Source organism: Xiphophorus maculatus, chromosome 18 (genome assembly GCF_002775205.1).
Source record: "Xiphophorus maculatus strain JP 163 A chromosome 18, X_maculatus-5.0-male, whole genome shotgun sequence".
NCBI classification, from domain to species: domain Eukaryota; kingdom Metazoa; phylum Chordata; class Actinopteri; order Cyprinodontiformes; family Poeciliidae; genus Xiphophorus; species Xiphophorus maculatus.
The window spans coordinates 19,111,407-19,138,713 of NC_036460.1; the positions used below are offsets into that span (position 1 = coordinate 19,111,407).

The 27,307-nt window shown below is 38.3% G+C and overlaps 2 protein-coding genes across 5 annotated transcripts in view; one reads left to right on the plus strand and one right to left on the minus strand.

The window, feature by feature from the left end:
- Window positions 1-26,300, plus strand: relt (RELT, TNF receptor). 2 transcript variants are annotated; one of them, XM_023351130.1, is made up of 11 exons: window positions 1-113; window positions 14,058-14,132; window positions 14,214-14,306; window positions 15,171-15,355; window positions 15,466-15,518; window positions 15,617-15,871; window positions 19,698-19,778; window positions 20,737-20,809; window positions 23,046-23,426; window positions 23,644-23,772; window positions 24,462-26,300. In XM_023351130.1, the coding sequence occupies exons 2-11, from the start codon at window positions 14,091-14,093 to the stop codon at window positions 24,463-24,465; spliced, it is 1,296 nt and encodes a 431-aa protein (XP_023206898.1). In that variant the 5' UTR covers window positions 1-113; window positions 14,058-14,090; the 3' UTR covers window positions 24,466-26,300. The 2 variants fall into 2 exon arrangements, with proteins under 2 accessions (XP_023206898.1, XP_023206899.1); XM_023351131.1 differs by lacking the exon at window positions 1-113 and adding an exon at window positions 12,596-12,709.
- Window positions 25,725-27,307, minus strand: part of p2ry2 (purinergic receptor P2Y2) — a 44,620-nt gene continuing 43,037 nt past the window's right edge. For all 3 annotated transcript variants that reach the window (XM_023351133.1, XM_023351134.1, XM_023351132.1), the window contains exon 5: window positions 25,725-27,237. In XM_023351133.1, the coding sequence (XP_023206901.1) occupies window positions 27,046-27,237 (192 nt within the window). In that variant the 3' untranslated portion in view covers window positions 25,725-27,045. The remainder of the gene's footprint in view (window positions 27,238-27,307) is intronic.

Below are 27,307 nucleotides of genomic sequence, written 5' to 3' on the forward strand. Positions count from 1 at the left end.
CCTATCAAGCGTTTTACCAGCACCTGCCAGCTCAGCTCAGCCGCGTGGAGCCGATGATGATAATTATGCTCGTTTTTAACTATTAACTTCAGCTACATTCATTCATCGAACCGGTAAGTTTGTTTGAAGTTCCCTTTAAACATTTAAGGAAGCAGCTAAAGGTCTGCTGAAGTAGGTAGTTAAGTTTTCTCTTGAGGGATGTCATTCCCCACAGAGCCTGCGCAACATCGGCATCACCGTTTTTACGCATGATGGTGGTCTGACTTTTCTTAGGATTACACGGCTGGTCTGGAGTATAGCTTGTAGTAACCGTAACGATAGTTGGACTCCGACTCAGAGACGGCAAAATATTTTTTGAGGCCTTGAGGTATTGTGGTTGAAAGAGTGTGGGGCGATCCACGGTTGACCATTTTTGCATTTAACACAACTTAAGAGGTGACCCATTAATTACTTGCATATAGACTATGGGATTATTTGTATTGGTTTACTTTACATTTTACTTGCCTAAAAATTAACGATAAGACGAAGGAAGTGTACTTCATTTGAAACTTGTTCGTTGAGTCATTAAAGGAAAAAAAAATCTTTTCAACTGTCTTCTGGTTCATAGGTAGCAACAGTCACATAATTCCGTGGCTGAAATAGCTAAAATCACACATTTTCATAACACATGATCTCGAGGTCAGGAGTTGCAGACCCTTGAGTGACATGAAAGGTCTCGGTCCTCATCAGCCTACCACAGTGGAAAATAATCAGTTGTGACAAAAATGATCATTCAAAACTCTAAAATGTTGCCAGCATTCAGGTTAGATGTCATTTTTGCTCCTGTTCTGACTAGCATTGTTACTCTGATCCCCTCTCATTTTCCCAACCGTCCCAGCCAAAATACTTTATATTAGGGAATCATGCAGTGGTTATACAAGTCTCTCTTTTCTCCACATAGGGTTTCCTGTCTTGGAAATTCAAGTTTTTCTACAGGCCAGGAGTGGGACCTTGAGCAGCTTGACAATAGATTCACAATGCTTGCTTTGCAATGTAAGAACTGTACCTTAAAGCAGTGGTCCACAACCCCCGGGCCGCGGACCGGTACTGGCCCGTGGACCAATTGGTACTGGGCCGCGCATTGGTACCTGGCTGCACAAGAAATAATTTAATATTTATGTATTGAGTCTGGAGGATCTTTTATTTTTGAAAATCCTTTAACCGGATTCTGTCGCCAACATTGAGCCCACAAGTAGCAGAATGATTTAAAAACAGCAGCAACAGCATCGGTGTCGGTGTGTGCAACCCCCCCCCTCACGGTCCGCAGCATATTTGCAAATCCTTGACCGGTCCGCGGTACTAAAAAGGTTGGGGACCACTGTCTTAAAGCACTCGCCATGAAGTAATCTCCAATGAGAGGGCGAGTATCTTTTGGTGCGTCGATATGGGTAGTCTATGTAATGACCTCACTAGCCATGTGATCCTCCTCCTCCTCACTTTTTAATGAGGTTTATAGTCCAAACTTTGGCTCAGACTGTATTGTTGGGTATCGTTGGCTCGGGTGCATCTAATCAGTTTAGTGAGGCCAGCTGTAACAAATTAAGAAATTGTTCTAAGTATAAAATACAAAAAGAAAATGTTCGTTTTTTTTACAGTAAATTTTTACTCTTGTATTTTCTAATTTACTTTGTCTCATCATTTACCATTTCATACTACAGTGGTTTTGGTAGGAAGCACTACTGACCCCAATGAGCATGCTCACACTCATTAATCCACCCCAGATGAGATTGTCATCTTTAGCAGCGGGCATCCATTGTCTGAGTTTAAATTCCAACATGCTGGTTTCAGTAAGAGGCTCTTGACCTCTCTATTTCTCTCACACATCTGGAGGCACACACACAATCTGCACACATCCATCAGCAGAGACCCACGTAGTTTTGGTGATCTACTAATATCTTTACACAATGTTGGTGTATGATATTGAATTGTTTTGGATTGATGATGGGAAAAAAATCAGTAATTTAGCATTGTGACCATTTTTAAAAAATGTTTTCAATTTCAGGAAAGAAATTCATCTGAAATTATTTAATTCCATGTTTTTTTTCGCAACATTTTTTGTCCTTAAATATGTTAATTCAGTGATTACTTAATAAGCAGCAAATTGGGATAGTGATATATTAGCTTTCCAATAAATTAATCAAGAATTTCTAAGTTTTAACTAAACCAAAACAGTCTGAGGCCTTGTGAACAAATCAGCCAGGTCCTTCTTAAAAACAAAGATCTGTGCCACATCATTTAAAGGAATACTATTGTACACACAGGATTGGTTTCAGAAAGGTATTTGTCCACATGAACGCACACAACATGGCAAATACATAGGGAGCAAAGCTAAAATCTGCTGATGACAAACAATAGAGGGGAACATCGCCCTCATTGCTGCAAATGAGTCCCAAATTCTTCTATCCATTTCTTGCATCATTCTCCCATCAATTGTTAACAAGACATCAAGATACTTGAACTCCACTTGAGGAAAAACCTGGCCTCTGAGGTCAATCAGAGCCGCCTCGTCCTTTTCTGAGTAGCTGGCTCAGGGAAGCATGGATTCATTTCAAGAAGCATCTTCTTGTTTATTTTAGTGTGTTCAGTTGAGATGCAACATGAGTTTTAGTTGGAAGCATACACTCTTGAGCAGTTTCAATATCACATTAAAGTATCAATACCACATAATAAACAGTACACCCTAAACTATCTCCGCTGTTCCAAGTGCTGCCCTCTATTTGAGCTTTAAAGAAATTAGTGCAGATCCATAACTGAACATGAGCAGGGTTATTTATTGAATTGACTTTGTTTCATCTCTGATATCCTCTGTGCTAACCTTAAATGTTGGAGGTGATCATAAAGTTAGGTGGGCATGTATGCACTGCCGCATCTCTATCTGAGCGCGTGCAAGGGCATGTAGGAGTCAAAGACGTGAACTAAGCTCTAATTAAGCCATCAATCCTGTCATCTGTCTCTGCATTCTTTGAACCAGTGTGGTTGGGAATTCTGCCCGCCGTCCTTCCATGCCCGTGCCTCAACTGCCTGCCTCTCCAATGTCAGTCGGGGATTCTGTGCCAAAAGAAATTCCCTCTATATTACCAGTCAACAGATCCTGATCCAAGCTTGCTCGGTCAGCATCCATGCATGGTGAAGGGTTGGATAATTACAGGGGGCAACCTGAACAGACGCAGCTATGAGCGTGCATAGCTCACCTCCTGATCTCCTTACTCACAGCACACATGCAGGGCACACACAGGCTTAATTAGAACACTGACAAACATTATCTGTTGCACATTTTCTTTCCTTGCATTTTTCTAAAAGAACCACCTTTTTTATTATGCATGGGATATTCTTTTGCAGTAGGTGGGGAAAATAAAAGTCACTCTGCTGAGGGTTTCCGTCTTACTTTGTTGAAAATCAAGCTGTGAAAAGTGAGTCACTTCCAGGATGTGCCTGCTCTTCCTTAGCTGAAGTTTACCCTTCCTGAGTGTGTTGTGTTTTGTCATATTTTACCGCTAGTTTTCTTGGGAAAAAAATGCAATAGCAGCTACATACAAAGAAGGCATAACTTTAAGGGTGTACATTTGCAATAGGGTTAATGTCGGGGCCATTATAAAAGTAAAATGTTTGGCTGATTAATTTTTTCTAAAATCACATCGGATGTGCTTAGGAGACTGTTGTCCTTTTGCAACATCTATTCATGTCTATCTAGTGGTTGCTTGGGGATATAGTCAAAGAATATGCAGGTAGTAGATCTTATTATTATACCATCACTTGCAAAATAGGCCCACAGCATATTGCTGCCACCACTATGCTCTTTACGGCTTTCAGACCTTTTTAGGTTTGAAAGCCTTACTTTGAGTGCTTCCAAATTCTAGTCATTGCATCCACAGAGATCAATCTTTGTTTCACTAAATAGTGAATTTCTCCAAAAGGCATTTAGCTCACATGGGCCGCCACCATTTTCAGACCAATATCAAGTTGTTGGGTTTTGAAACAAGGTTTAATTTCTTGGTCACCACCCTTCCATTCCATGGGGGTCCAACAGAAAGTGCCTGGTTTCTCTGCAATGTCCTCTAAATATTAGTGGCAGTGTATGTACAGTATAAGTATTTAAAAGTGTGTGAATTGGAGAACTTCCACTGTAAATTAATATTTTGTGCCAAATTTAAGAAAAAAAATAATTTTGGTTGTTCTTATTTAATCATTTAAGAGTTCAAATGCACCAAGCAGACCCAATGCGGCGTTATTGTTCAAGACCAAATTCTATTACACAAGAGCACTTTACAAATCAGAGAAGCTGAAAAAATAGTACATTTTCTGATTAAGGACAAACAATGTTAACAAGGAGTTCTATTTATTTTTTAATTATTATTATTTCTTTTCAAGATATGCAGAAGTCACAAAAACCCAAAGTAAAGTCACAAAGTGAAACTTTCAGCAGTTTATATACAGAAAGAAAAAGTTTTTTTTTTTTCTTTCTAAAAGTAAATAAACACTGACCTGTTGTATTAGTCTTCCAAACAAAATTGCTGATTTACATGTTGGCAGGAAATGACCCCTATTAGAATTATACATTATTTCTCTTTTCATAGCAGTTTATTTTTCTGGACTGCCATCAACATAATTTGTTTTAATATAGTACCTCTAAAAACCTTTGCAGTATATAATTCAGAGTGAAAGCAGATCTTGCTTGACCTAATAACATCCGCTCTCTTTCTGACCTATCTTCTTTGTCACACTCTACTGTATCCTATTAACTCACACAGTTATTTTAAAAAAAGCAAAAGAAGCAAGGTCTGGTTAAGGACAAGTAGTTCTGGGTATAACCACAATCTACCAGTCGGACCTGCTGGTGACCTGCTGCTGGCTTTAAGCTGCCAGAGCAAATCATATAGCACATGCGAATCAAGTTCTTTATGACAAGGCAGAAGTGAGTGGGAGAGCCAGAATTTTCAGTGTGTGTGTGTGTGTTTGTCATGTTTTGATGAGCATGCAATCCCTCATATTTAAAGTGCTCCAGATAGCCTGCAAAGTATTGGCAATGTGTCAGAGCAGTGCAGGAAACTGGTCCTCTCATTTCTGTTAGCTGAAGTTATTGAATCAAATTCAAAGCAATCCATTTTTAGACCTTTAAAGATATGTTAACGTACATGTGTTTGTCTGTGGTTGTTTTCTAGCTCATTGGGAGCAAATAACAGGGCTGTAAAATTATATTGTTTCACCTCTGTCAATATTATTTAATTCAGATAATGATTCATTTGCTTTTCACAGATAGTACTTATTAAGGTACTCTGGTTAAGGTTTAAATTGTGATGGTTTGATGGTGTTTTGCAGTGGTTGGTACCTACAAAATGGTTCAGTGGAATACAAAAGAGGCACGTGATCAGGAAGAAGAGTGTTTTTCTCTGGAATAATTTTCAGGCCTAAGAGGTGACTGGCTCATCAGCTGCTTCAAATTTCCAAACAGTTATTATGGGTTTGGAGAATTAATGCTTTGATTCTAGCTTTTCTCCTGTCACATATCAATGTGCCCCACAGTGTGACTAGAATAACAACGTATAAATCTAGTCCATCTACCATTTAATTTCTCTAAATTATAATAATATTTACACAGAGAAAAGACTAGCAGTTAGAAAACAGTTTGGTAGTTATATCCTACTTTCTTTTTGTAGATTGTTTCTATCTTGTCTCATTCTTTCTGTTTCAACCACACATGTGTTTTCCCTCTTTTCAAACTTAAAGATTTAGAGATGGATGACTAAAGGAGATGACATGGTAAAAGTCCTGTTTTCCTCACTGGAGGTCAACTTCTTAAAAAGATTTCTCCCATGACTAAAACAATCATTAACTAAATCCTTCATATTTGTTTCACAAACTGAGACAACAAGTTTAAAGGGCTATTTTCACAGGTTTGTACATGTATAATTGAGAAAATAAGATTTGTTTTGTGTGAATATGTCCTGACATAATGTAATTGTATACTGCTGAAGTCAACAAAAGCAGAGCTGATTTACATCATCATCATTTACATTGATAACAACAGCTGTGAAAGAAGGTTAAATACCAATTCATAAAACAAGTTGGTTATAAATAATAATTAGACTGTGTGTATATATACAGTATATATATATATATATGTAGTTTTTTTTATTATTATTTTACATATTTCTCACATGCTGCAATTTCAGTCATTATGGAATATCTTGTTCGAAATCAGCTTCTTACAGACCACCTTTGGTTTATTTTAATCCCCTTAAAGAGCCATTTATTTATTTATTAGTGACATCCGCATGTTTTTACACCTTTTCAAAATGAAATGTGAATCTGGACATCCACACTGCACAGAACATCATGTGCTATAATAGCATGAATGCAATTAATATGGTGTAAATTTTAAATAAAACTAATTTCCCAAAATTTCATAATTATTGTACATTTCAAGACCGATACACAACAGCACAACGGATTTCTGACCTTAAGTTGATGATATTAATGTAGCTGTAAACTTATAGCCTCCAATAAAATGTAGAATCTCCTTTGTAATGATGAAAAGTCAGGGATCTTTTTTGGTCTTGATTGTTTTGTTTGCATGCCATTCAAATTGGAGCAACAAATACTCATGCATATCTGATTCTGAAATATTATCTCTTGTAAGGGTATGTTCTATCCTTACCGTCTCTTCTCTACTCTCTCTGATCAAATCAACTTCTTTTGTTACAGCTGATAATGCAAAGCGACAGACGCCAGCAACAGTAGAGAGGGCCTGTTTATCACTTCATACTGGTGCACAGTTGCAATGGCAATCATGACTGATGCCACACAGGCCTAGAAGAAGAGTGACAGAGAAATGCAAGGACTAATGACACCTGCCCATTTATCAGACTTGCTTCCCATAATGAGACATTGTCTAAACACCAACGTACAAAGTGTTGGCGTAAATCAGCCTTTCTTTTGCCAGTAATGGGCACCTCCACAAAGTCAAACAGAGGGTATGGTTCTCCCAATCACGTCGTTGTCATACATGTGCATATTATCTTCACGTCCACCAAATGTCTGATGAATGGCAGAGTATAATTACCTTAAACCTTTCTTTTGCCACCTCAGTTCTTTTCCATTGTATTTTCCCACTTTACAGAATAAGCTCATGCTCATGTGCATCACAAGGAGGTGTTCCCCAAGGCTATGACATTGTATGTGACTTGGTGGGTTTATTGGGTAGCCTCTGCTGACATCATTTGACTTACTTGCATCATCAATGTGAAGGAAATGTTTCAGTGGACATGAAAGATTAGATAAAACTCAACATGGTGGTTCAACTTTCTTATCTTTGCTTTAAAGTTATAATAGAAGAATTTGGAAAGCTTTCCTTTCTTATTTTAGCTGACTCTGAGATCTGTAAATGTTCGTGCATTTCTTTATAAAGGATGGTGCGCAACCCTTTTTACATAATTTTTACTGTAAATCTGTGTGAAGGCCCATGTGGCATAAGGGTTCGAAACTGACCTATAACCTTCAACCAGTGAGGATTGTAGTCATAATGCTAAGATGGTAAGCAGGTGTGAAGTGGGGAGAAACGGGACAAGCAGAGTTTCATTATATCTCTCACTGGTTCTTCTGTGTTGGTATATTTTGTGGAATATACCAACACTGAAGAGCTCAATGGTCACCATTGGACTCGACTTTTTGTAAGTGTTTGACTTGTGAAAAGTCAAGAAAGCTTAAAAAGTGACTTGTCTTTGCAGCCATTATGCATGACCATCTGAAAACAGTGAACACCCTGGACAAGTTCCCAGTCTCTCACAATCTAAATCTCTACAAGTTTTCACTTCTTAGGTTGTTCCTTTTACAAATGCATGTTCACTGTTGAATAGTACAGGATATTTTTTTCATAAAATTTAGAAAAAGCTTAAAATTGGTCTTTTTGAGTTTAATTTTTATGTGTGTGTTCTCACAAAAACCTGGTATTTTAGCATGTATAAACTTTCAAAATTCACAGATTTAAAAAAGACTGTGTTCTACAAATAAAGCTTACTTACTTACTTACTTACTTACTTACTTACTTACTTACTTACTTACTTACTTACTTACTTACTTACTTACTTACTTACTTACTTACTTACTTACTTACTTACTGACTTTTATTTTCATCAAAACACAATTTATCAAGTCGGACCTATTCATTGTAATAGTTACGGCATGTTTCAGTAAAATATCCAGAAGACAAAGTCCCATAGGGCATAACTAAGACAAATGCAACAAATCTCCTCGCAAGGTATCAACAACGTAGTTGTAATTGGCATCTGCTATTATATAATTGGAAAGTCGTAGAAGTTGTTGTTGGGCTTTTATTTGTAACTAAGCTGTTTCATCAATCTAAGCTCTATAATATGTTCATCCAAACAGATGATGTTAGATGTCGCCTTAAACAAAAAAAACTTGGGAGCTCAGACTTGATACCAAAAGGTAAAATGTCTGGTGTCCAGCCAGAGTCTCCTCGTCTGCTCAACAAAGACAGCTCAGTGCCGATTTTGAAAGCCGACAGGGTGTTAGCCTGACCCATGATCTTCCCCTGCTGCTCCGTCACCTCACATTCAAAGGCCTGGAAGTTCCACTCATTCTTGTGTTTCCTCTTTTGTGGTCCCTTCCCTCCTTCACAACTTCATCCAGGAGGATTTCTCAGCTCAGCTGCGACATGACATCAAGAAGCCAGAAAAAGCTCCCAAACACATTTTGCTTGTCCTTGCCTCCAAAGCCACCACAGAAGGGAATAATGTCCCTGTTTTTGTCAACCTGTTGACCATTGCTTCTTTATTAGTGCTATATTTAGCCCTCCTGAACAAAACAGAAAATTTGACATGTCATCTGACGTCGTAGCGGCTTGTTATTGGGATGCGTCAAACAGCAGAGCAGAAGGTGTCAGGTAATTACTGTTTTAACAGCATTTAGGAAAATTCACCACAAGTTGCTCTTCCTCCTTGAATGTGTTTTCTGGAATTTGAATTGTGTTTTGCTGATTTTGTACCGTCACATAAAATGACAACAGCACTGAGGGTGCTATATTCCATAGGAATTTGTGTTGCGTTTGCTGAGATATTCTGAGAGGTGCTAATGTCTGTTGTATGCCACTTTTCCACCGCCTCACACTTTGTATCTGTAGCTTTTGTCTGCTCTCTCTTTCTCTTTCTTCTGTCTGTACCCCCAACCACATAGCCATATGACTGCACCCTCCAAACCAAAGCACATGGCAGACCATGGTGCATCTCTCTTCAAAGGAAGGCCTTGAAAAGAGAAACACTAAATTGCAATTATACAGGACTGACAGCACAGTCAGGCCAGCAAGAATGGAAAAGGCACGTGGAAGACAAGTGAATGAGTTCAAAGATGTCAGTCAATGCTATAAGAAGCAGACAAAGACCTCAGACCTCTTTGATTATGTAAGGTCTGTGCTGAAAGGGGCTGTAAGTCTGTTTTAGTCATGCCTCTAGGCACGTTTTACCTGCAACAGTAACAATTTATCTTATTTGGAGAGTGTCTTAGGTTTTGTTAGAGACCATTAGGAAACAATTAGCATCACAAACCACCAGGAAACATGCCATACTGAGTCAAAAACATGGTTAGGGTATAAAACAATATCAAAATAGAGTATTTATCAAAGGTGCAGCCAAATCACCGATTTATTCAAGAACCATAAATACTCACATAAACTCCAACCAAAGCCAATCAATTTTGAAGCTAGAGATTTCCTTCATAGACACTCGACCTGAACTACTTGTTCAAACTGGAATTAGACTGGGTTCTCCAAGACAAATGTTGGAGTCTTGACCACTATCATAAGTTCAATTCTTTGAGAAGTGGCTAGGCGCAAGTAGCTTACTATGTAATATGTGGCTACCCACAAGGAGACCTTGTATGCTGGCTTTGATGGAAGCACTCATTCCAACTGTTAGAGAAGTAAAATCATAGTTATAGTTTTTTTTTTCCAGAAAATATTACATAGCATAATTCTTACAAGATTCTAAGAGGAAACCATGTTTCATTTGAAGAAAGCAAGAAAAGTATTTACTCCATATTAATTAATTTACTGACAGATGTAGCAGTTCCAACCCAGCTCCCATTAAGCTCCAAAGAAACTTATTTCCTAAAGTGTGATAATGTTTTACATATTAAAATTTTTGCTTTTTAGAGGCAATTGTTTGGGAAAGTAAAGAACAATGGCTTTATGAAGACCAAGGCATTCAAGGACATGAGTGCACTCACGTGTCTGTGAGTGCAACTGAAGTCCACCTGTGACAGTCTTTTTGTAGTGGGTTAGTTGGGAAAACCTCAGGCAAACTGGTTTGTAAAACCATCACATTCACAGACACTGAAGGCTTTGATTGCCTCCAGTGTTGCAGTGGTTGAATTAACAGTTTTTGGGGGCACCTCTGTATATTTTTAAATATAGATACTCTTTACCTACAAGTGTTTTTTTACAGAATCCACCTTCTGTGACCTGACTGATTAGCAAGTCCTGTATTCCACTGTACTCAGTCACTCAGCTGCAGATGAAGTACTGCTGCCTCAGTGCTCTGCTGGAGGTCAAACGAGGCTCTTCGGAGAAAGCCAGCATTCCTGTAGCCATGTCCAATTTGTTACTTGACACGTTCCAAAAACAGAGGCATTTAATTGTGGGTCCCATTTTCGTTTTGCTCTCTCTATCATTGCCGTTTTATTGATACGTGTTTCAAAATTTTCAGCTGCATGTGATGTTGCATGCCTGGAGTTGTGTGTAAGTGGATGCTGATGTCTGTGCGCATGTCTGACTTGTAATTAGCTTTGTGCTCTGGTCTGTATGGCATTTTAACAAATGCTTCTATATTTATTTATATGGACATGCTATCAGACTGATGTTTTCGCAGATGAACTCCATCCACCTCCTTTGCTTTCCGTCCCTTTGGGTTGGGGCTATGTTTTTTTTAAGCTTTGTGGTTTCTTTGTTCCCCCTTTATTTTTTTTCAGTTCTTGCAATTCTGAAAATTATGTCTCAAAAGCTTTTCATTGGCACAAGGATTTTGTCCCCAGGACTGAACTCACAAACACATTATAATTTTTATTTTGCAGTTTGTGTAAGACACAACTTGCCGTTGGCAGACTCCGTACCGTTCAGATGTTTGAGTGTGTCTTTGTGTGTATTTCCCCTTTATGAAAAAACCATGTGGAAATCAATTATGTAGACGCTACATACATATAATACTGTGCAAAGGTTTTAAACCATTATTTCTTTATTCTTTGCTTCAAAGAGGCTACACTTTCTGGTAATCTTTATAAAGTGGTTCTGATTGATAAATTCCTAACATCTGTACGTAAAATAAGAGGAAGGCGGACAAGTGGAAAAACTTTACTTAAAAGACAAGTTTTCAAGAAAAAGGAAAACATTCTCAGGCCCTGACACAGGTAGCTCTCACCTTCCCAAGAAAAAAAGTAAAATAAAATTAAACTTCGATATAATTGGGGTACTATCACCTCTTCATCTCGTTAATACAGCAAATGTACAATAACTGGAACCAGACGGTCCAGCCCTTATGTATGATCACCAAAACTTGGGGATCTCTGCGATCCAAATTGAAAGGAGTCAGTTGAGGTAGTTCAGATATTTGGTAAGGATTTCTACTGGTTGCCTCTCTCTGGTTATTTTCAATTTATGTCTAATTGAAAGGGAAGGAGAGCCCTAACTCACTGGAGGAACTACATTTCTCTTCTGGCCTGGGAACCCGTTGGGAACTTCCAGGATGAGATGGAGATTTTCCCATGGGATAAGGCGGTCTGAATTAATCTCTTAGACCTGTTATCCTCTTGAATCCAACCCTGGAGAAGTGGAAGGCAATGGATGGATTGAAATAATAAAACCCCTCTCTTGAAAAAAGTCAAATCCCGAATAGAGATGCCAAGATTAGCGTTTGCTGTCAAATTTCCAATCTCAGGTTATTGTGAAACTTTGACTTGTCAATATTCATACACCTCTATATGGTATAGAGGTATATGAAACTATAGACCTCTAGAAAACCAGAAGAACTTTTGCAAACTTTTAAACATTGCAAAATAGTGGACTCAAGAATTTTGTCCAATATTGTGTCTTTAAATATAAAGTATATAGATTTATCAGTCTAGCAATTTGATTTCTGTGTTAAAAAAATAAGAAACCAGAATAAATAATAAAACATTTGTTGATTTTCTTGTTGCATGGCAGTGAAAACATGTGTTTTTCTACTTGCTCGATGGTTAAGAGGATCATTAAACAAGTATCACCCACACACATGCACAATGTGCAGGTTGACTGTTTTGGCAGTGACAGACGGGGCATGTCCAGAGGGTGCGAGGGGTGTGTCTGTGGTCAGACTGACCGTATAAGACACGGCTAGGTACTCTAAAGATTTTCATTCAGCTGCACTGAAGAGTGTAGATCTCAGTTTTGACTAATTTCTGCAACTTCATTTCATGCTTAATTTATTTCATTTGAGTTCCGGTTGAGAAACAACTAGTTTGTCTTTTTGAAGTTTTTTTTGTCTCTCAGAACATTATTTATTCAAGTGTTTGAGTTAGAGAGAAAACTGCAGCATTTTTAAGTTTAATATTGATTCAGCATTTTTAGTGAGTCAAGCATCCTTGCTGGGTTGCCTCAGCAACCGTGTGGGTCCACTGAAAGTCTGGGGTGAGTATGCAGCTCAGCTGGATTTTCCTGCTCTCCTTCCTCAGCATTATCTCTTTAGTTTGTTTGGTTTAAATTTGGCAGAGCCCCCTTTGTCATCTACTGTTTTTAAAGGAAAACTGCACATAGAAAAGTACATACCTAACATATTTGTGTATCTGTTATTTTTGCAGAAACCGCTCATCATTTTTCAATTTGTGCAAAAAAAAAATCTTACAGCAAACACAGACATCAGTTGCATATTTTTGCATATTTGAAGTAATATTTTAAACCACACAGTGCCTATCTGTTTGGTGGCAGGTTCAAGTCCATCATGATAATACCAGGGTTTTGCAAATTCACAGCCCTATAATTGTGGCTTTAAATGAGAGATCTGTGCAGAGAAAATTCTCTCTGCAAATCTTCATGGTTTATCTTGGGATTTGGCCCAATTAATGATGTTTTAGTGCAGTAGGGATTACATTTAGCATTTGTTTTTCACTATAATATTCTGGTATTAGCTAAAATATTAGTAATGTTATGATATTTGTGCATGCTTATGCACACCCAGTAATAACAAGTAATAATTGACTTGATGATTGCACCTGTCGTGCAATTCAGTAGATTAAGAGGGAAAAGTGAAGAAAATGAGCCAGTTGATTTGCTGGGTTATCATAATCATGATAAATTTTTACATTTGATTAGATATTTAATTTTATTTGTATTTGAAGACAAAAGATGTGTTTTGTTAACCCCTATAATTGCGTTTAAGTACATGGTGCATTTAAAGGATCATATATGAATGTTTCATCACATTTTAAAAGACTGATATTAATCATAAAAGTTGCCATATGCATATAAAGCTTTAATCATCATTGGTTTGTTCATAAGTCCTTTAAACAAATACACATATGGAGAAATCTGTGAATCTCAAATGTCCATGCCTGAAGCTTGGAAACAGAAAACACTGTTTCCAGGGTCAGCTGATGTCACGTGTCGAGAAAGTCAGCATGTGTTAGCAAATGAAGGTGTTGCAGGATGAATCATTGGATGAACTGTGTGTATGAGCATCTGCTGCCCAAAAATAGCTGCAGAAAATCCCTGGTTCATTCACAGGAGTGCACAAAAAGCTCCTGAATCATAGTAAATGTTATTTACAGCTACAAGAGGTGCTTCTTACCGATTTGTGTCCAGAGTCTCTGAACTTTTGATCACTAGCAAAAATGACTCAGCTGTTATGAACATGTACTGTACTAATTTGCTCCAAAGTGATGGTTATACTTAAGGTGTCATGTCATTGTTTTTTCTTTTTGTGTAATATTTAAGCTTTCAAAATGGTACATTTATGTCCACCTTGTTTGCTCTGCTGCAGATCATATGCACATAGAAGAATACATTGAAGAAGATGAGGAACCACCTTTGCTGCTCAACTCTCGTCCTTCTCGCGGTATAATTCATTACTTTCATATGTCTTAATATATGCAAATATGTTTGCGCCTCCCCTCACTCTGACTTATGTATCTTCCAGGTGATAGGCTGTGGTGGGACTGCAGTGGTGCAGTGTCGGTGGGGAGAAGCGTGTGTGTGTTTGCAATGCCCTGCAGGCCAGGAGCCATCCAAGGTGAGCCAAAGAGCCAAAAGAATTGTTGAACATTTTTTAAATGGTAAATTAATTTTCTCTTCTCCGTGTTGTTCACTATGCTTCCTTCAATACATCTCCCATTGCTTTTATAATCCAAATAAAATATAAATGTGATGAAATGTGCTTATGCATGTTTTTATCCACAGTAATTCTGTGGATTCATTCACTGTAAATAAACAAACAACAAAAAACGATTTATTTTTTAGATACATTGTATTCCATCCTTATATTAATGTATTATTATTATTATTATTATATCATATTAAAGCCTGTAAAAGTCAAGAAATAAAGGCCAGCATGTAAACTTATTTTATTTTTTGGAGACTTTCATCATATTTACAGTGTCTTTCACAAGTATTAACAGCCCTTCATCCTTTAAACAGCTTGTGATCCCACCATTCCACCATTTCCTCCACTTGTGATGTGTGTATGTAGCCTAAAACAGTATAGTGACCAGAGAACAGTTTTCCACATCCACTACAAGGTTTTTGACAAATGTTAAACTGGACATCTTAATGCATTCTTTCAACAATAGGTTTCTTTTTGTACGTCCTTAGTGTAAAATAAGTTGAAGGTTGTGTTTGTAAAATAAGACAAAATGTGAAAAAGCTCAAAGGGCACTGCACGTTTAAATAAGATCAAGAGTTGTTGCCTTAAGTAAATTTTAATCACTCATACTTACTGCCAAAAACTGTATAATATTTTATCAGTAAAACTATGAAGAAAATATAAAACACAAACTTTCTTAGCTAAACTTGACATTGTACAGCACAAGAAAGAGGCTCTAGTGTGTCTTTTTTCTGTTTTATCTTCTAGTGTTTGAAGTCTTTTCTTTCTCTTCAGGCTTGTAGGCAGATCCAGAGTTCAGCTGAAGACGTGAAATGTCAGTTCTGCCCACCTGGGAGCTTTTCAGATACAGTCGACTCTGAGCTCTGCCGTCCGCACACATCCTGTGAGATCCTGGGCAGAAACGTTTCAGTGTCTGGCACTCTGACCTCAGACGCTATCTGTGGCGACTGTCTGCCTGGGTGAGTACTGCTGCTTCTGTCTCACTGCTGCTCCACATGCGCCCACAATTTAAACTTGTCTCACTTTAATTTTGTTCCTGTTTTTGTTTTGTTTTGTTTTCCTCATCCAGATTTCTTTCTCCTGATGGAGGACAAGTTTCCACTAAAAGCAGTTGCATAAAAAGTAATATCCTGCACCCCTTATTTTGCTCCCTGGTGTTTATAGGCATCTATTCCTATAAACATTTGATTCATTTTGCTATTCTTGTCGCCGTCCTCCAGCTGAATTGCATGTCAGAAAAGTTCGCACTGTGGGAAAAGGTTCCTCTAATGGGGCAGAAGGACCAGCCAATAGTACGGTGGTTCGCAGCGCCGAGGAAAAGACGGCAGAGTACGCTGTGTTCGCGTTGGTGCCTGTCTTCTGCATAATGGGCCTGTTGGGCATCCTGATCTGCAACATCTTGAAGAAGAAGGGATACAACTGCACTGCTGAGAAGGAGGGGAGAGACGAAGAGACTGCTACACCTCAGAAAGAAGGTGAGAAAGACAAAAAGTGCAACTTTGACCACATAATGTCATTCAATCCTGTAGTCACACAATTGGTGCTGTGATGTGCTCTAAAGGCATCAGCACTCAAAGGAAGTGGGGGCTTTTTTTAATGCCATACAAGAGTTAATTCAAGAGTCAACAGAGCAGAAAAGTTAAGATGGGAAAATCAAATGAGGTAGACAGAAATCAATAAAAGCTATTAAAAGTTTAAAGTGGGAGAAACTGAAAAAATGATTAAGGGTGTGGGGGAGGGGCTCTAAAACAAATATTGATTCATCACACCCACTCTATGCACTTTGTACCGACTACTTTTCAAAAGAACAGCCACTTTGAGATGGTATTTCTAAGCATAATTCTTAGCCTTTGACCCACTTACACACAAAAAGAGCTTTGCAAGTTGTTGATATAAGGCAGTAATTGACATTACAATTACAATGTCAAGGTCACCCACACTGCTTTGCACGTAATGTGGTAAATAGCACCCACTTCTCCATTATTCTCCTTTTGGATTTGGTGTACTGTGGTTGTTGGGTTCTTATTCTTGCAAAACACATGGGGTGGACTGTGTTTTCCACAGGGAGTTGAAAGGACAAATGCTAAAGATTGTATTGAGAGATGGCAAAATAAAAAGGTTTATCTTATGTAAGAAACAATAAAAACGTTTCTTTTTTTAGTCTACAAACTGAAACCTGATTGTAATCCAGCATCCATGAAAAACAAAAACCATATACAAAAGGTAATATTTAATAATTAATTACCTAGATTGTTTATTAGTTCTATGTGCTGCCAAGGAAGAAAGAGAGGGCCTTTAAAATGTGAGCCTTAACAGATTTAAAGCTGGCTAAGCTGGCTTCTTCTGTTCTCACCTGATGGTGCAAAGCAGAGCCAACAAAGTATTATGACCTACCAGGAGTGTCAGCTGGGAGCTCAACAGATCCTGTTAAAAGGCTGTTTACGTCTGCACAACAGCTGTTGCTTTTAGGTTTCTTAGTGACTGACATGGAGGAAGAGTAGGGTCTGCTTTCTAATTTATTCAATTAACAATTATTCCACCATCTGGAGACCTGCATGTAGAAATCATTGAACCTTTGCCCCAAGATGGGGAGAAAAAAAACAATAGAACTGAAAACTGTGCAAAACTTCATATTAAACAGTTAAAATTAAATAAAAAGCACATTTAGAACATAGAAATGAACATGTGTCCACTTTAAACTTTATATTAGTCTGTAGTGCTTTGCATCATTGATACTTATCTGTGTTTTTATGTTCTGTGAAGTGACAGACCCAATGGATAGCTTTTCTTGCTCCCTACAAACGTTGACAGAGTCTTTCACTAAGTTGAATGTCTGCTCAATGTGATTAAAACAAAGTTGTATAAGCATAGAGGATGCCATTTAATAGTGGCAAGTGCTTCAGGTATCAGCGATGTCTGGTTTTGTGTTTGTGTAGCTGTTGCCTCAAAATTTAAATTGCTCCTGATGCTGCAAAGGAAACTGAACCTGAACCTCCTTCTCTCTGCAGCTCCCTCATTTCTTCCGTCTCCTCTCCATTTATCATAAGTTTCAGTTGTGTCTGGAAAAGAACTTGACACCACCAAACCCTCTCTCCTTTCTCAGTCAGATCAATTATTTAATCAGCTCCTTTACCTCATTGTTAATGTCTTCTGTTTCATTCTCCTTGACCAGGACGTTTTAGTTGCTTTCTGCTCTCAATTCTAAGACTGTTTATATTTACAGTGAAAGAAATGCTGCTAAGTTGAATAATTTAATGTTTTAGGGATACATTAAGAACTGGGAGCAATAATGAATAAATGTGCAGTTGCACATTCATTCTTTCAGGTCTTTTCAGGTCTTGATTCAGCTACCTATGAGTAGACTGTGCTATGCTAAGTGAGTTAAAGGAGAGAAGGACGGTGTTTATGCAGGGAGTCAGGTGAAAATGATGGAAAACAGGAAACGTGAGAAAGTGAGCAATGGAAAAAGTAAGAGCACGAAACTGAAAACCTCATTAACAAAACCTGTTCCTGTTTCTCTGCCAATACTGCTACATTATGCACTTGTGACAGTCTGTCAGTCTCATGATGTCTTTGCTTGGCTAAAGTTAGACCAACTTCTTGCTTCTGCACTTTTCTGACCAACTCTGTCAGGGAGAATACCCCCGAGGCTGAATTACAACAAGCCATTTGCCTTGTAGGACTAAAGCGGACTTGCTAGCAGCTCTGACAAGCTGGATTTACAAATTTCAGGTGTAGAGGCATTAATGGAAGTAATGTCTCTAAATCTATGTTCAGGCAGAGTAATGACTCATTAAAAACTCTAGTTCTCCAGTTCTCAGTCAAATGCTGCAGTTGAACTTGGTCAAAGAGTCATGGTGTAAAGAGTGCCACTCTGTGAGAGTGATGCTGTTATTTTTCCATAGCAACAATCACTGTAGAGACAGAGCTATTGTTACGCTCTGACAACAGCCTAATGCTGCTGATGTAAGAGATAGAAATAAAACTCTACACACACACACACACACACACACATATACTCAGAGACATTTCCAATCAATACAGTTGGAGTTCACACTTGGCTCAGTGTCGCTTGGCATTTCACACTACAGTGCACTGAACGCACCAACACACCGAGCTCTGTGTGCCCCAGCAGTGCTGAATGGAGGAGAACTGCTGAGTGAGTCTATTCTGTCCCCCCCAGGCCCTCGCTGCCTTCTCTCACTGTCCTCATCTATTATGGGATGGGGTTGCCATGGAGGCATTTATATTCTTTGCAGTTAATCTGTCCTCGTCTATCCTCATCAGACAGAGCGGCTCAGTATGAGTGACTTTGTGAATTTTGGGACTCATTTAAAAAAAAAAGAAAAAAGTTTGCTTACTATTTGCCCTCCTATATGGAAAAACATTTCATCTGTGATGAAAAAAGGGTTATTTTTCAGATTAAAAACATATACTTTTGCTTACCAGATAATTTATCACTTTAGCTGCTGGTTACAATGGTTGCAATCATCTGTGTGGGAAGTGGGTGAGTTGCCAGATCTGCAGCACCCTCCAGTGGTGGGTCAAGGTCTAAACAACTGTGAAAAAATTAGTAGTAACTGTGTTGATATTTTATGTTACCAAGGATTTTACTTGACTGTCCAATAACAATGGCTACTGTGATAAACGATTCTCTGCCATTGGACAGTATGCTGTGACTTACAGTTGAAACCAGGTATTTATATAATTATGCTGAATAAAAAAAATACACTTTTTTTTCTCACTGTCAGAAGATTAATCAGACCAAACCTCTCTTGTTTTAGGATGCAATTACTAAAATTATTTCTATTTGCTAAATACCAGAAAACCTTGGGGAAATATTTTGCAACTTTGTTCGAACTCAGAAGTTTATCTACATTTGGTCAGTATCCAAAATAATTGTCTTTTAAACTGTATGGTTAGGTTCCAACCTTTTGGGCTTCCTTTCACAAGATTCTCACAATAGTTTGCTGGAGTTCTGGACCTTTCCTCTTGACAGAGCTGGTGTAACTGAGAGCATTTTGTAGGCCATCTGACTCGCAACTTGCCCAAAACTTCTAGGGTTGAAATCAGGGCTTTGTGATTGCCACGCCATAACGCTGACTTTGTTGTCACATTGATACATGTTGGCTGTTTGCTTAGGATTATTTATTGTCCATTTGGAAGACCAATCTGTGCCCAAACTTTAACTTCCTGGCTGATGTCTAAAACTGCTGCTTCACTATTTCTACATATAATCTTCTTTCCTCGTGATGCATTTTATTTTATGAGCTAGCTAATATGTTTCCCCCTGTCTTTTAGGTCACAACTGCCCCTACATATCTGATGACCTGAATGAAGACACAATCAGTGTTCTGGTTCGCCTCATAACAGAGAAGAAAGGTATATAACACATCTGATTTGATCTGAGCCTGTAGTGCAATCTTATTAATCAAATAACAAACAAAAGAACAACTTTTCGCTCCCTGGTAGATTTCTTTCGTTTTGCTGCCTATAAATTTCAGATCTGACAAATGTTAATATCAGACAAAAATAACCTTAGCTTTATGCAAAATATTAGATTATTTAATCTTGTCAGAGAAAAAATGAATCCATATCAGCCTGCCCCTCTGTGAAAATGTGGTCACCGCTCTAAATGTAATATATGCTTTTCTTGTTGGTAACCACTTTCAATTATTTATTTACATTATTGTGGAGGAAATCTTGTTTTTCTTTTAACTCTTCAGAGCTGGATTTGCTGCTTTTGCTTTGAATTAGTCACCTGCTCCATAACACAAGTGAGCTTTAGCTGAAAATCACAGTTTGATCATTGGACATTCTCAGAATTTTCTGCTAAAGAGAAGCTCCTGATGCAGCAAAGCAGCTCCAGACCATCACTCTGCCTCCATGTTTTGTTCATGATGTTGTTCCAAATAGCAGAATATACACATTCCAGAACATTTTTTATTGCATCTTACACTTTTGTCTTGTCAGTCCACACAATATTTTTCCTAAAACATTGTCCTCAAAGTTTTGTGATCACTTTATTACAAAGCGCTGTGCTCATTCTGATAGCTTTTGCTTCAAAACATGCAATTTCCATTTGAAAATAGCTTCTTATATTTTAGTCAAGTTACTGCGTATTTGTCTCATCATTTGAAACATAATTGTTAAACACAGACCAAAAACAAGAACTATTTAAGAGGCAAATAATTCTTCAAAGCACTCCGAACTGGTAACCCATATTATCTTTTACTTTTTTAACATGATCTAATTTTATGTCAAGCAGAATGTGAAAACTTATGCAACCAAAACCATTAAGAGGTGGTGTTTCAATAAGCTGATATTGTCTCTGTTTCAGAAAATGCTGCTGCACTGGAGGAACTGCTGCTGGAGTATGAGAGCAAACAGATGAGCAAAGGCTCATCAATCAAGTAAGTGTCATACACACACACACACACACGCATGCACACCCCCCCGTCACACACTGTCACACATTGACAAATCCTTGCATGCTTTCACTAAGTTGTGGTACCCCCCTACGCGCGCACGCAGTCACACCAAGTCACACACTGTCACACACTGACAAATCCTTGCATGCTTTCACTAAGTTGTGCTCCTTGAGGTCAGATTTAACAAGAAGTCAACTTCACTCCTGTAATTTTCTCTCTAATTACTTAAACTAATGACTAGGGTGACCAAACGTCCGTATTTCCTGGGACATGTCCGTATTTCACGTCCTGACCCGGGCGTCCCGGGTTTTTTTTTAGAAAGTGAGGAAATGTCCTGTTTTTTAAATTACCTTCATCGGACCATTAAATTTACAGGCACTAGGGCACTGCACACGGCGCTGCGTGTGACGTAATCCCGCGTCAGTGCGGGCAGCCCTGTTCTTAATCAGAAGATAGATAGCATGGCTATCAGTACGCCAACAACATGCCAAAGCGCAAATTTATGTTTACCGACGATTTACAAAAGCGTTTCCCCGCATTCAGAGCCCCCCCCCCGCTCCAAGATGTCCTGGTTTTCCCAAATGAAAATATGGTCACCCTACTAATGACATTTGTAATTCACAGTTTCCTTAAACTTTTAAAACAAAAACACATAGTTTCAAAAGATGTATTGACCCTTCAGACTGCTTTGGCTGCATTTTATGAGTAGGAGCAGTTTGACGCTTGGCAGTGACTCATTCCCACAGGTCTGCAGCGAACGTCTTACACAGTCATAAAAACTGTCCAATTATGAGACTTGAACAGTCATTTGGTCTCTGAGCTCACTGGTGGCCACATAACTTATCAAAGTCTCAACTTTTACACGACCAAGGGTGGTTGTGGCTGGAACTTTAGTTGCTGTGGCTTTAAGAATCACTCAAGTAGTCAGAATTAAATTCAAAATGTCAGTTTACAAAACTGTGCCTCTCTATTTTCTTATATGAGATCTTGCTTATTTTTTTAAACATATGTTAACATTTCAGCCTGGCATAACATTGAACAAGATATTGTTATAAAATCTGTTTGTAGTTAAGCACTAAGGGAACTACTCAGAGAACAGAACCATTCCTTGGATATCATTTTGCTGTGAGACCTCAAGCCTTTCTAGTTTACTGTTCAAATTTTGCATTTATTTTTAAATTTTACAGATGCATTCACAGACAGTAGGTTTAACTATGTCATAATTTAGAGGATCTTCCGACTGCCACTGCTGGCTTTTGATTTAAACACTACTACAGATAGCATAAACGTCTTCTTTTGTGCACAGAACATATTATGTTGTAGAGTTTAGTAAGCTGTAAAGTGCATTTAAACTAAACTGAGTTGCACCACTGTGCTGTCCAGATAGAATTAAAAGAAAGAAATAATTTTAAAAACTGTTAGAAAACTGTAGCCTGTGAAAGTCATCGAACTAAATAAAGGACTTTATTTTACTCATCTTTGGATTTTGACCTGCCCACCCCACTCCCCCTCCCAAAATTGTTCACTTCTGATTTTTATGTATTTGCTTTTAGTGTGAAAAATTGTGTGTAAACCAGTGATTGGAGGTCTCAGTGGCTGGAGCTGATACGCTGTTTCTCAATGGGGCCACAGAAATACATAGCTACAGTTTCAGGAACATTCTGACACACACAATGTCCACACACAGTTCTGGAAACCTTTTAGATAGATGCGGAGCCCATGGAAGGGGCTATGTGGGGTCAACCTCTTGCAGCAACAACAGAGACATACAACTGTCTCTATTTTGCTCTTTACTTTAATCAGCACCATATAGCAATAAAGAGACCTTCACTTCTTTAACATCAAAATTGCTGTATGTCTACACAGTCAATATATAGAGCTACTTTCTGAAACAATTGAATTTCATCTTTTATTCTTTGCCTTGTTGGTATATACAAGCAGATCTAAGACATCTGGCCTCTGTGCAGGAACAGAGACCCTTATAAAACATGCAGGGGTATTTGAGGACCAGGTTTAGAAACCGCTGAACTAGATGGGAGAGTGAGAGGAGTTGGCCCATCATAGGACAGACATTTGTACATTTAGGATCACTGCAACACAAGGCCAATTTGTAAAATGTATTAATTAAAAATGCAATAGTTGATGATTGTAGTCATCTTGATTAGACCGAGGTTCAAATAAACTTTCTGACCATTTTTCCTCCCTTTCTCACCAACAGGTTCCCGATGCTGTCTCCCTTGTCCACCTTCCGCTCCATCCCCAAGTCTTGCCCCCATCAGTCCCACCTCCACACCATCTCAGGTCTCTCCGGTCTCGCTCCCAAACACGGCTACCGCTGCTCCCGCTGCGCTCAGAGAAAGTGGCCTCCTATACTCATTCCTCCCCTGGATTCTCTCAAAGACCCTCTGAAGCCCCCACGGGGTCTCATTCTGCCCTCCTTGGACACACCTGTTAACCAGCAGAAGAACCCTCTACTGGGGGCGGGTTGCGTAGACACTCATCACCCCCAAGCCACTGTTGTGCCAAAACCTGTTCAGAACAAAGTGGACAGCAGTGAAGGGAGGGAGAAGAAAGAAGGGGAGGTGTTGTCTGTTGGGAGGTGAGTTCGGCTAAATGCATTGCTATGTTTGTTTTTTGTTTTTTTTTAGCTGTTTCTGGTTTAAAGTCTTCTTCAACTTCACATCGGAACTGAAAACTGGCCTGAACAGCACTATGTTTAAAAGCAGTTTCAGATAATCTGCTCTGGTTTCTTCAGGTGTTTTTTCACTTGTCTTTCTGACACTAACTTTGAATAACTTTCTGTTTTTAATTTAAAGATTTCAAGTTGCTCACATACCTGAGTACAAGCCTGTTACCACAGAAACAAAAACATCATCCCAGGAACAAAGAAACTCCCTGTTTGGTGGGAAACATTTTCCCTCCTGTTCATCATCTGGCTTCAGGAGGTACGGTCAGAAAAACTCAAAAGGACACCATGTGTCATCACTTTCTTTCCGATTCTTGCTTCAATCTATGTCTCTGTAGTTTCTTTATACTTGATAAAGTGGTGAACGTGTAGAATTGATTGTCAGTTCACTGAGATTGAATGTGAATAACACAAGATAAGTCATATGTATTAATTATGACAGAAACAATTTTAAATGTTGGATAAAAAGACAAGTAACCATCTTCTCCAACTGTCTGACTATGTCAGGTTACTTAGAGGTACCGAGATCATTTTTCTTTTTGTGAAATGACAAAATAATAGGAGTGAGAATATCTCGGAAAACCATTTAATGCTTCTTCAAACTGAGAAGTCAACTTTCTCAAGTTAAATAATTTGAGAAAGCCCAGATTATGATGTTCTGGCTTTGTGATCTTCTGGTAGGTTATTCAAGACATTTTATATTAAGTTTAGGCACAGCATTTGGGAACAATATCTTAGAGAAATTGCACTCAGATGCGCCACTTATTAACAGGGCCATAAATACTTTTATCTGTCCTGCAGATTAAAAAGTTTTAGACAGAAGACAGTGCTTCAGCATCTGTCCCAATCCAAAATATTAAGACATAGCTGTAACAAGCCTTCAGTGTTGCATCATTAGCAAAGGATTTTAATGGCTGATTAACATTACCATTTCCTTTGTCTTATCAGATAAAAAGATGCAGAGAGGCTGCATGATTATCCTACCTCGTGAAAGAAGACTTCAATATCTGATGGCAGCTTAAATGCCAGGATGGAGATGCTCTTCAGAAAACTTAACCACCACCTGCTGGATCGCATGACAAGACGATCTCTTGATGTCTTAAGCTGTCAAGATCTTGACAGCTTGATCTTATGCTGCTCAAAGCTTAATGCCCAGTCAGCAACGGTGCTGGAAAGCTAATGAGTTTAATGCAGGAGGAGGATTTGTTTAAACCAAACATCAATGAAACACAAGATGCAAAATCACTAATTGTTACAGATCAAAATATGGTGGTTCTGCTGCCTTGGAAGCAACTTTTGTGACCTGTTTCCCCCGTTAGCTTTGGAGAAAACCAGACAGCACAACACCGTCAAAAAAACATAAATAATCTTTGCAACCAAGTGCCACATAGATTAGAGGTAAAAATTTATTTGTTAACAACTGGTTCATACAAAAAAGGCTTGTTCTTCTCTTTGGCTTGCATAGAAATTACAGATGAATTAAGGATTTGGTTTGTTCTTTAATTTGTTGAATGTATTAACAGAAACTCATTGTATGCACTGAAGTAAGTTAATCCGGTTGGAGGGTTTAAACCTGAGCTCTGAATTTTACATCTATAAAGGTCAATATTTGATAAATGCCAGCTATTGGAAATCTGTCACAGTCCCAGGGGTAAACGTTTCTTATCGAGTTGTGCCATGCAATTATCTATGCCGATGCCAGATCAACAAAATCATTTCAGTCTTCCAGATTATAAACAAGGGTTCAGTATGTTTCAGAGCTCCTCAGGTAACCTGTGAAAGTCTTTTTAAAAAGTTCAAAAATGTTGCTACCTGTCACAGGCCTCCAAATTTTATGTTGGATCACATTGAAGCAGCTTTTGTTGTATCAATTATTGATTTAAACCCTGATAAAAGATACATTTTCTTTTCAACTCTTGTATAGTTGAGATGTTTAAATGATCAATTCAACAACTTTCCAAAAGCAGAATTAAGAACCTCTTGGTACGTTTTAGTTTTTAGATAGAGTCCAGCGTCGCCCCAGGTTTAGTTGGAAAGGAGTTTTTTTTGTATATTTTCACTACATTTAAACGATATTGCAGCTCCAATCTTATTGTAAGCAGCTAATATCATTTTGGACCACAGGTGAAAAACTAAATATTGAGAAAGACCACAATTAAAAAAACAAAACATGTATATAGGTGTAAATATGTAAATAAGACTGAGAGCATACACAAGTAAACTCTTTATTTTGATTTTATACTCTAACACCTAGTACGTATGAGGTCATTCAGGGGTGAACAGCTGCACTGCACCAGTGACAGGATTCTGTCATTCATATAAGCTGAACTGCTGTCTGAAACGGTTTTCTACCCTTAATCTATGGTTAAACATATCAGTGTTTTTTTCTTTCATCCTGAGCTACACAAGCTCACATTTTAGTTCCTTAATAAACTAACAAATTGCAGGTAGTCCGGACCCCTAAACAGGCTTTAGTTTACATTCTCATAGGTTTCCAAGATTGTGCTATTATCAGATTTAATTACTTTATTATGCTCATATTATGCTGTTAAAAGTAACACAACATATGTAGAGGAGAGGGCATTTATTATCCCAAGCTGATGATCATATGTTTTCATCTGATTTTATTGCTTTGCTGTTGTCAGCATTAAATGTTTTCAAACTAGGCAGGAAGGAAGAAAAACATCTCATCAGACTTTTGGTATTTATTTATATCATGCTTCATTTTACTATATCACATCTATTTCTGTATGCTGTTTTTACTCATGAAATAAAGAAGAGCTGTATTTTAAACTGTTTCATTGTTGATGATCCATAGCCTAATGTTGTTTGACATGTGTGCATGTGAGATATGTTTGTTGTTAGAGTGTGTGAGAGGAACAGGAGCTTGAAGAACCAATATTCCTTCATAACTACCACCCCCTACTGCTGATCTCTACACATTACAAGGACTTGACTCATGATTGTCAAACCTTGGTACCATTGGTGGTACTTTAGGTTGCTTATTAGAGATTTCCTTTGGAGCTAACAAAAATAAATGAAAGTATTGACTATTTACATATATGCAAATCAATTGGGATATTGAGCAAATAAGCAGAAATAGTCAAAGATATTCAATTAGTACAGTGACAAAAGCACTTGCTAGTTTGGAATTGTATCTTCATATTGAAAACATTATTTTTACTGTAAGTCCTACTGACATTTCTAACAAATCAAAGCTTTGTGAATTAAATTAGTAATTTAATAATTTATTCTTATTTCGGCTATAAACAGACATTATTACTTCACTAGCAAGACTTGTATAAGGAGGCTTTATGTCCTTCCAGTTGGAACAGGCAAGACAGGTTACTGGCTGTGTGGATATGGAATGTGGATAGAGGTAGAGATCAAATATCTTATAAATGATGTTCTCTGTCAGGAAGCAACTTACAAAAGATCAGACAAATGCCAGGCTCCACGAAGATGCTCCAAATATCTGAGCTGCTTTAAAAAGCTGCATAAGAATGAATCCACTCAAGTCTTAGACAGGGGATCAGAGTTTTGTGGTCCGAAAATGGCACGTGGTCGGTTTCTGTGAGGACAGTTTGCCCTTCTTGGTGAGAGTGCTGCGAGCGTCCCGTCCCGCCAGGAAGTAAAGGATGGGGTCCACGCAGCTGTTGGCGCTGGCTAACGGTCGCGTCACCTTGTAGGCCACACTGGCAGCCTCCAGCAAACTGCAGCTGATCTGATGAAAACATATTGAATATCTGAGGAGTTTCAAACAAACTGTAAGCCAATTAAAATCAGAAACAGGC

What these genes read in the sequence shown, in the direction of transcription:
- relt (XM_023351130.1), top strand. Translation starts at nt 14,091, where the DNA reads ATGAGGAACCACCTTTGCTGCTCAACTCTCGTCCTTCTCGCG. An exon ending in TGTGGCGACTGTCTGCCTGG is followed by an intron (nt 15,356 to 15,465) that starts GTGAGTACTGCT and finishes TTCCTCATCCAG; the next exon opens with ATTTCTTTCTCCTGATGGAG. An exon ending in AGCAAAGGCTCATCAATCAA is followed by an intron (nt 20,810 to 23,045) that starts GTAAGTGTCATA and finishes TCTCACCAACAG; the next exon opens with GTTCCCGATGCTGTCTCCCT.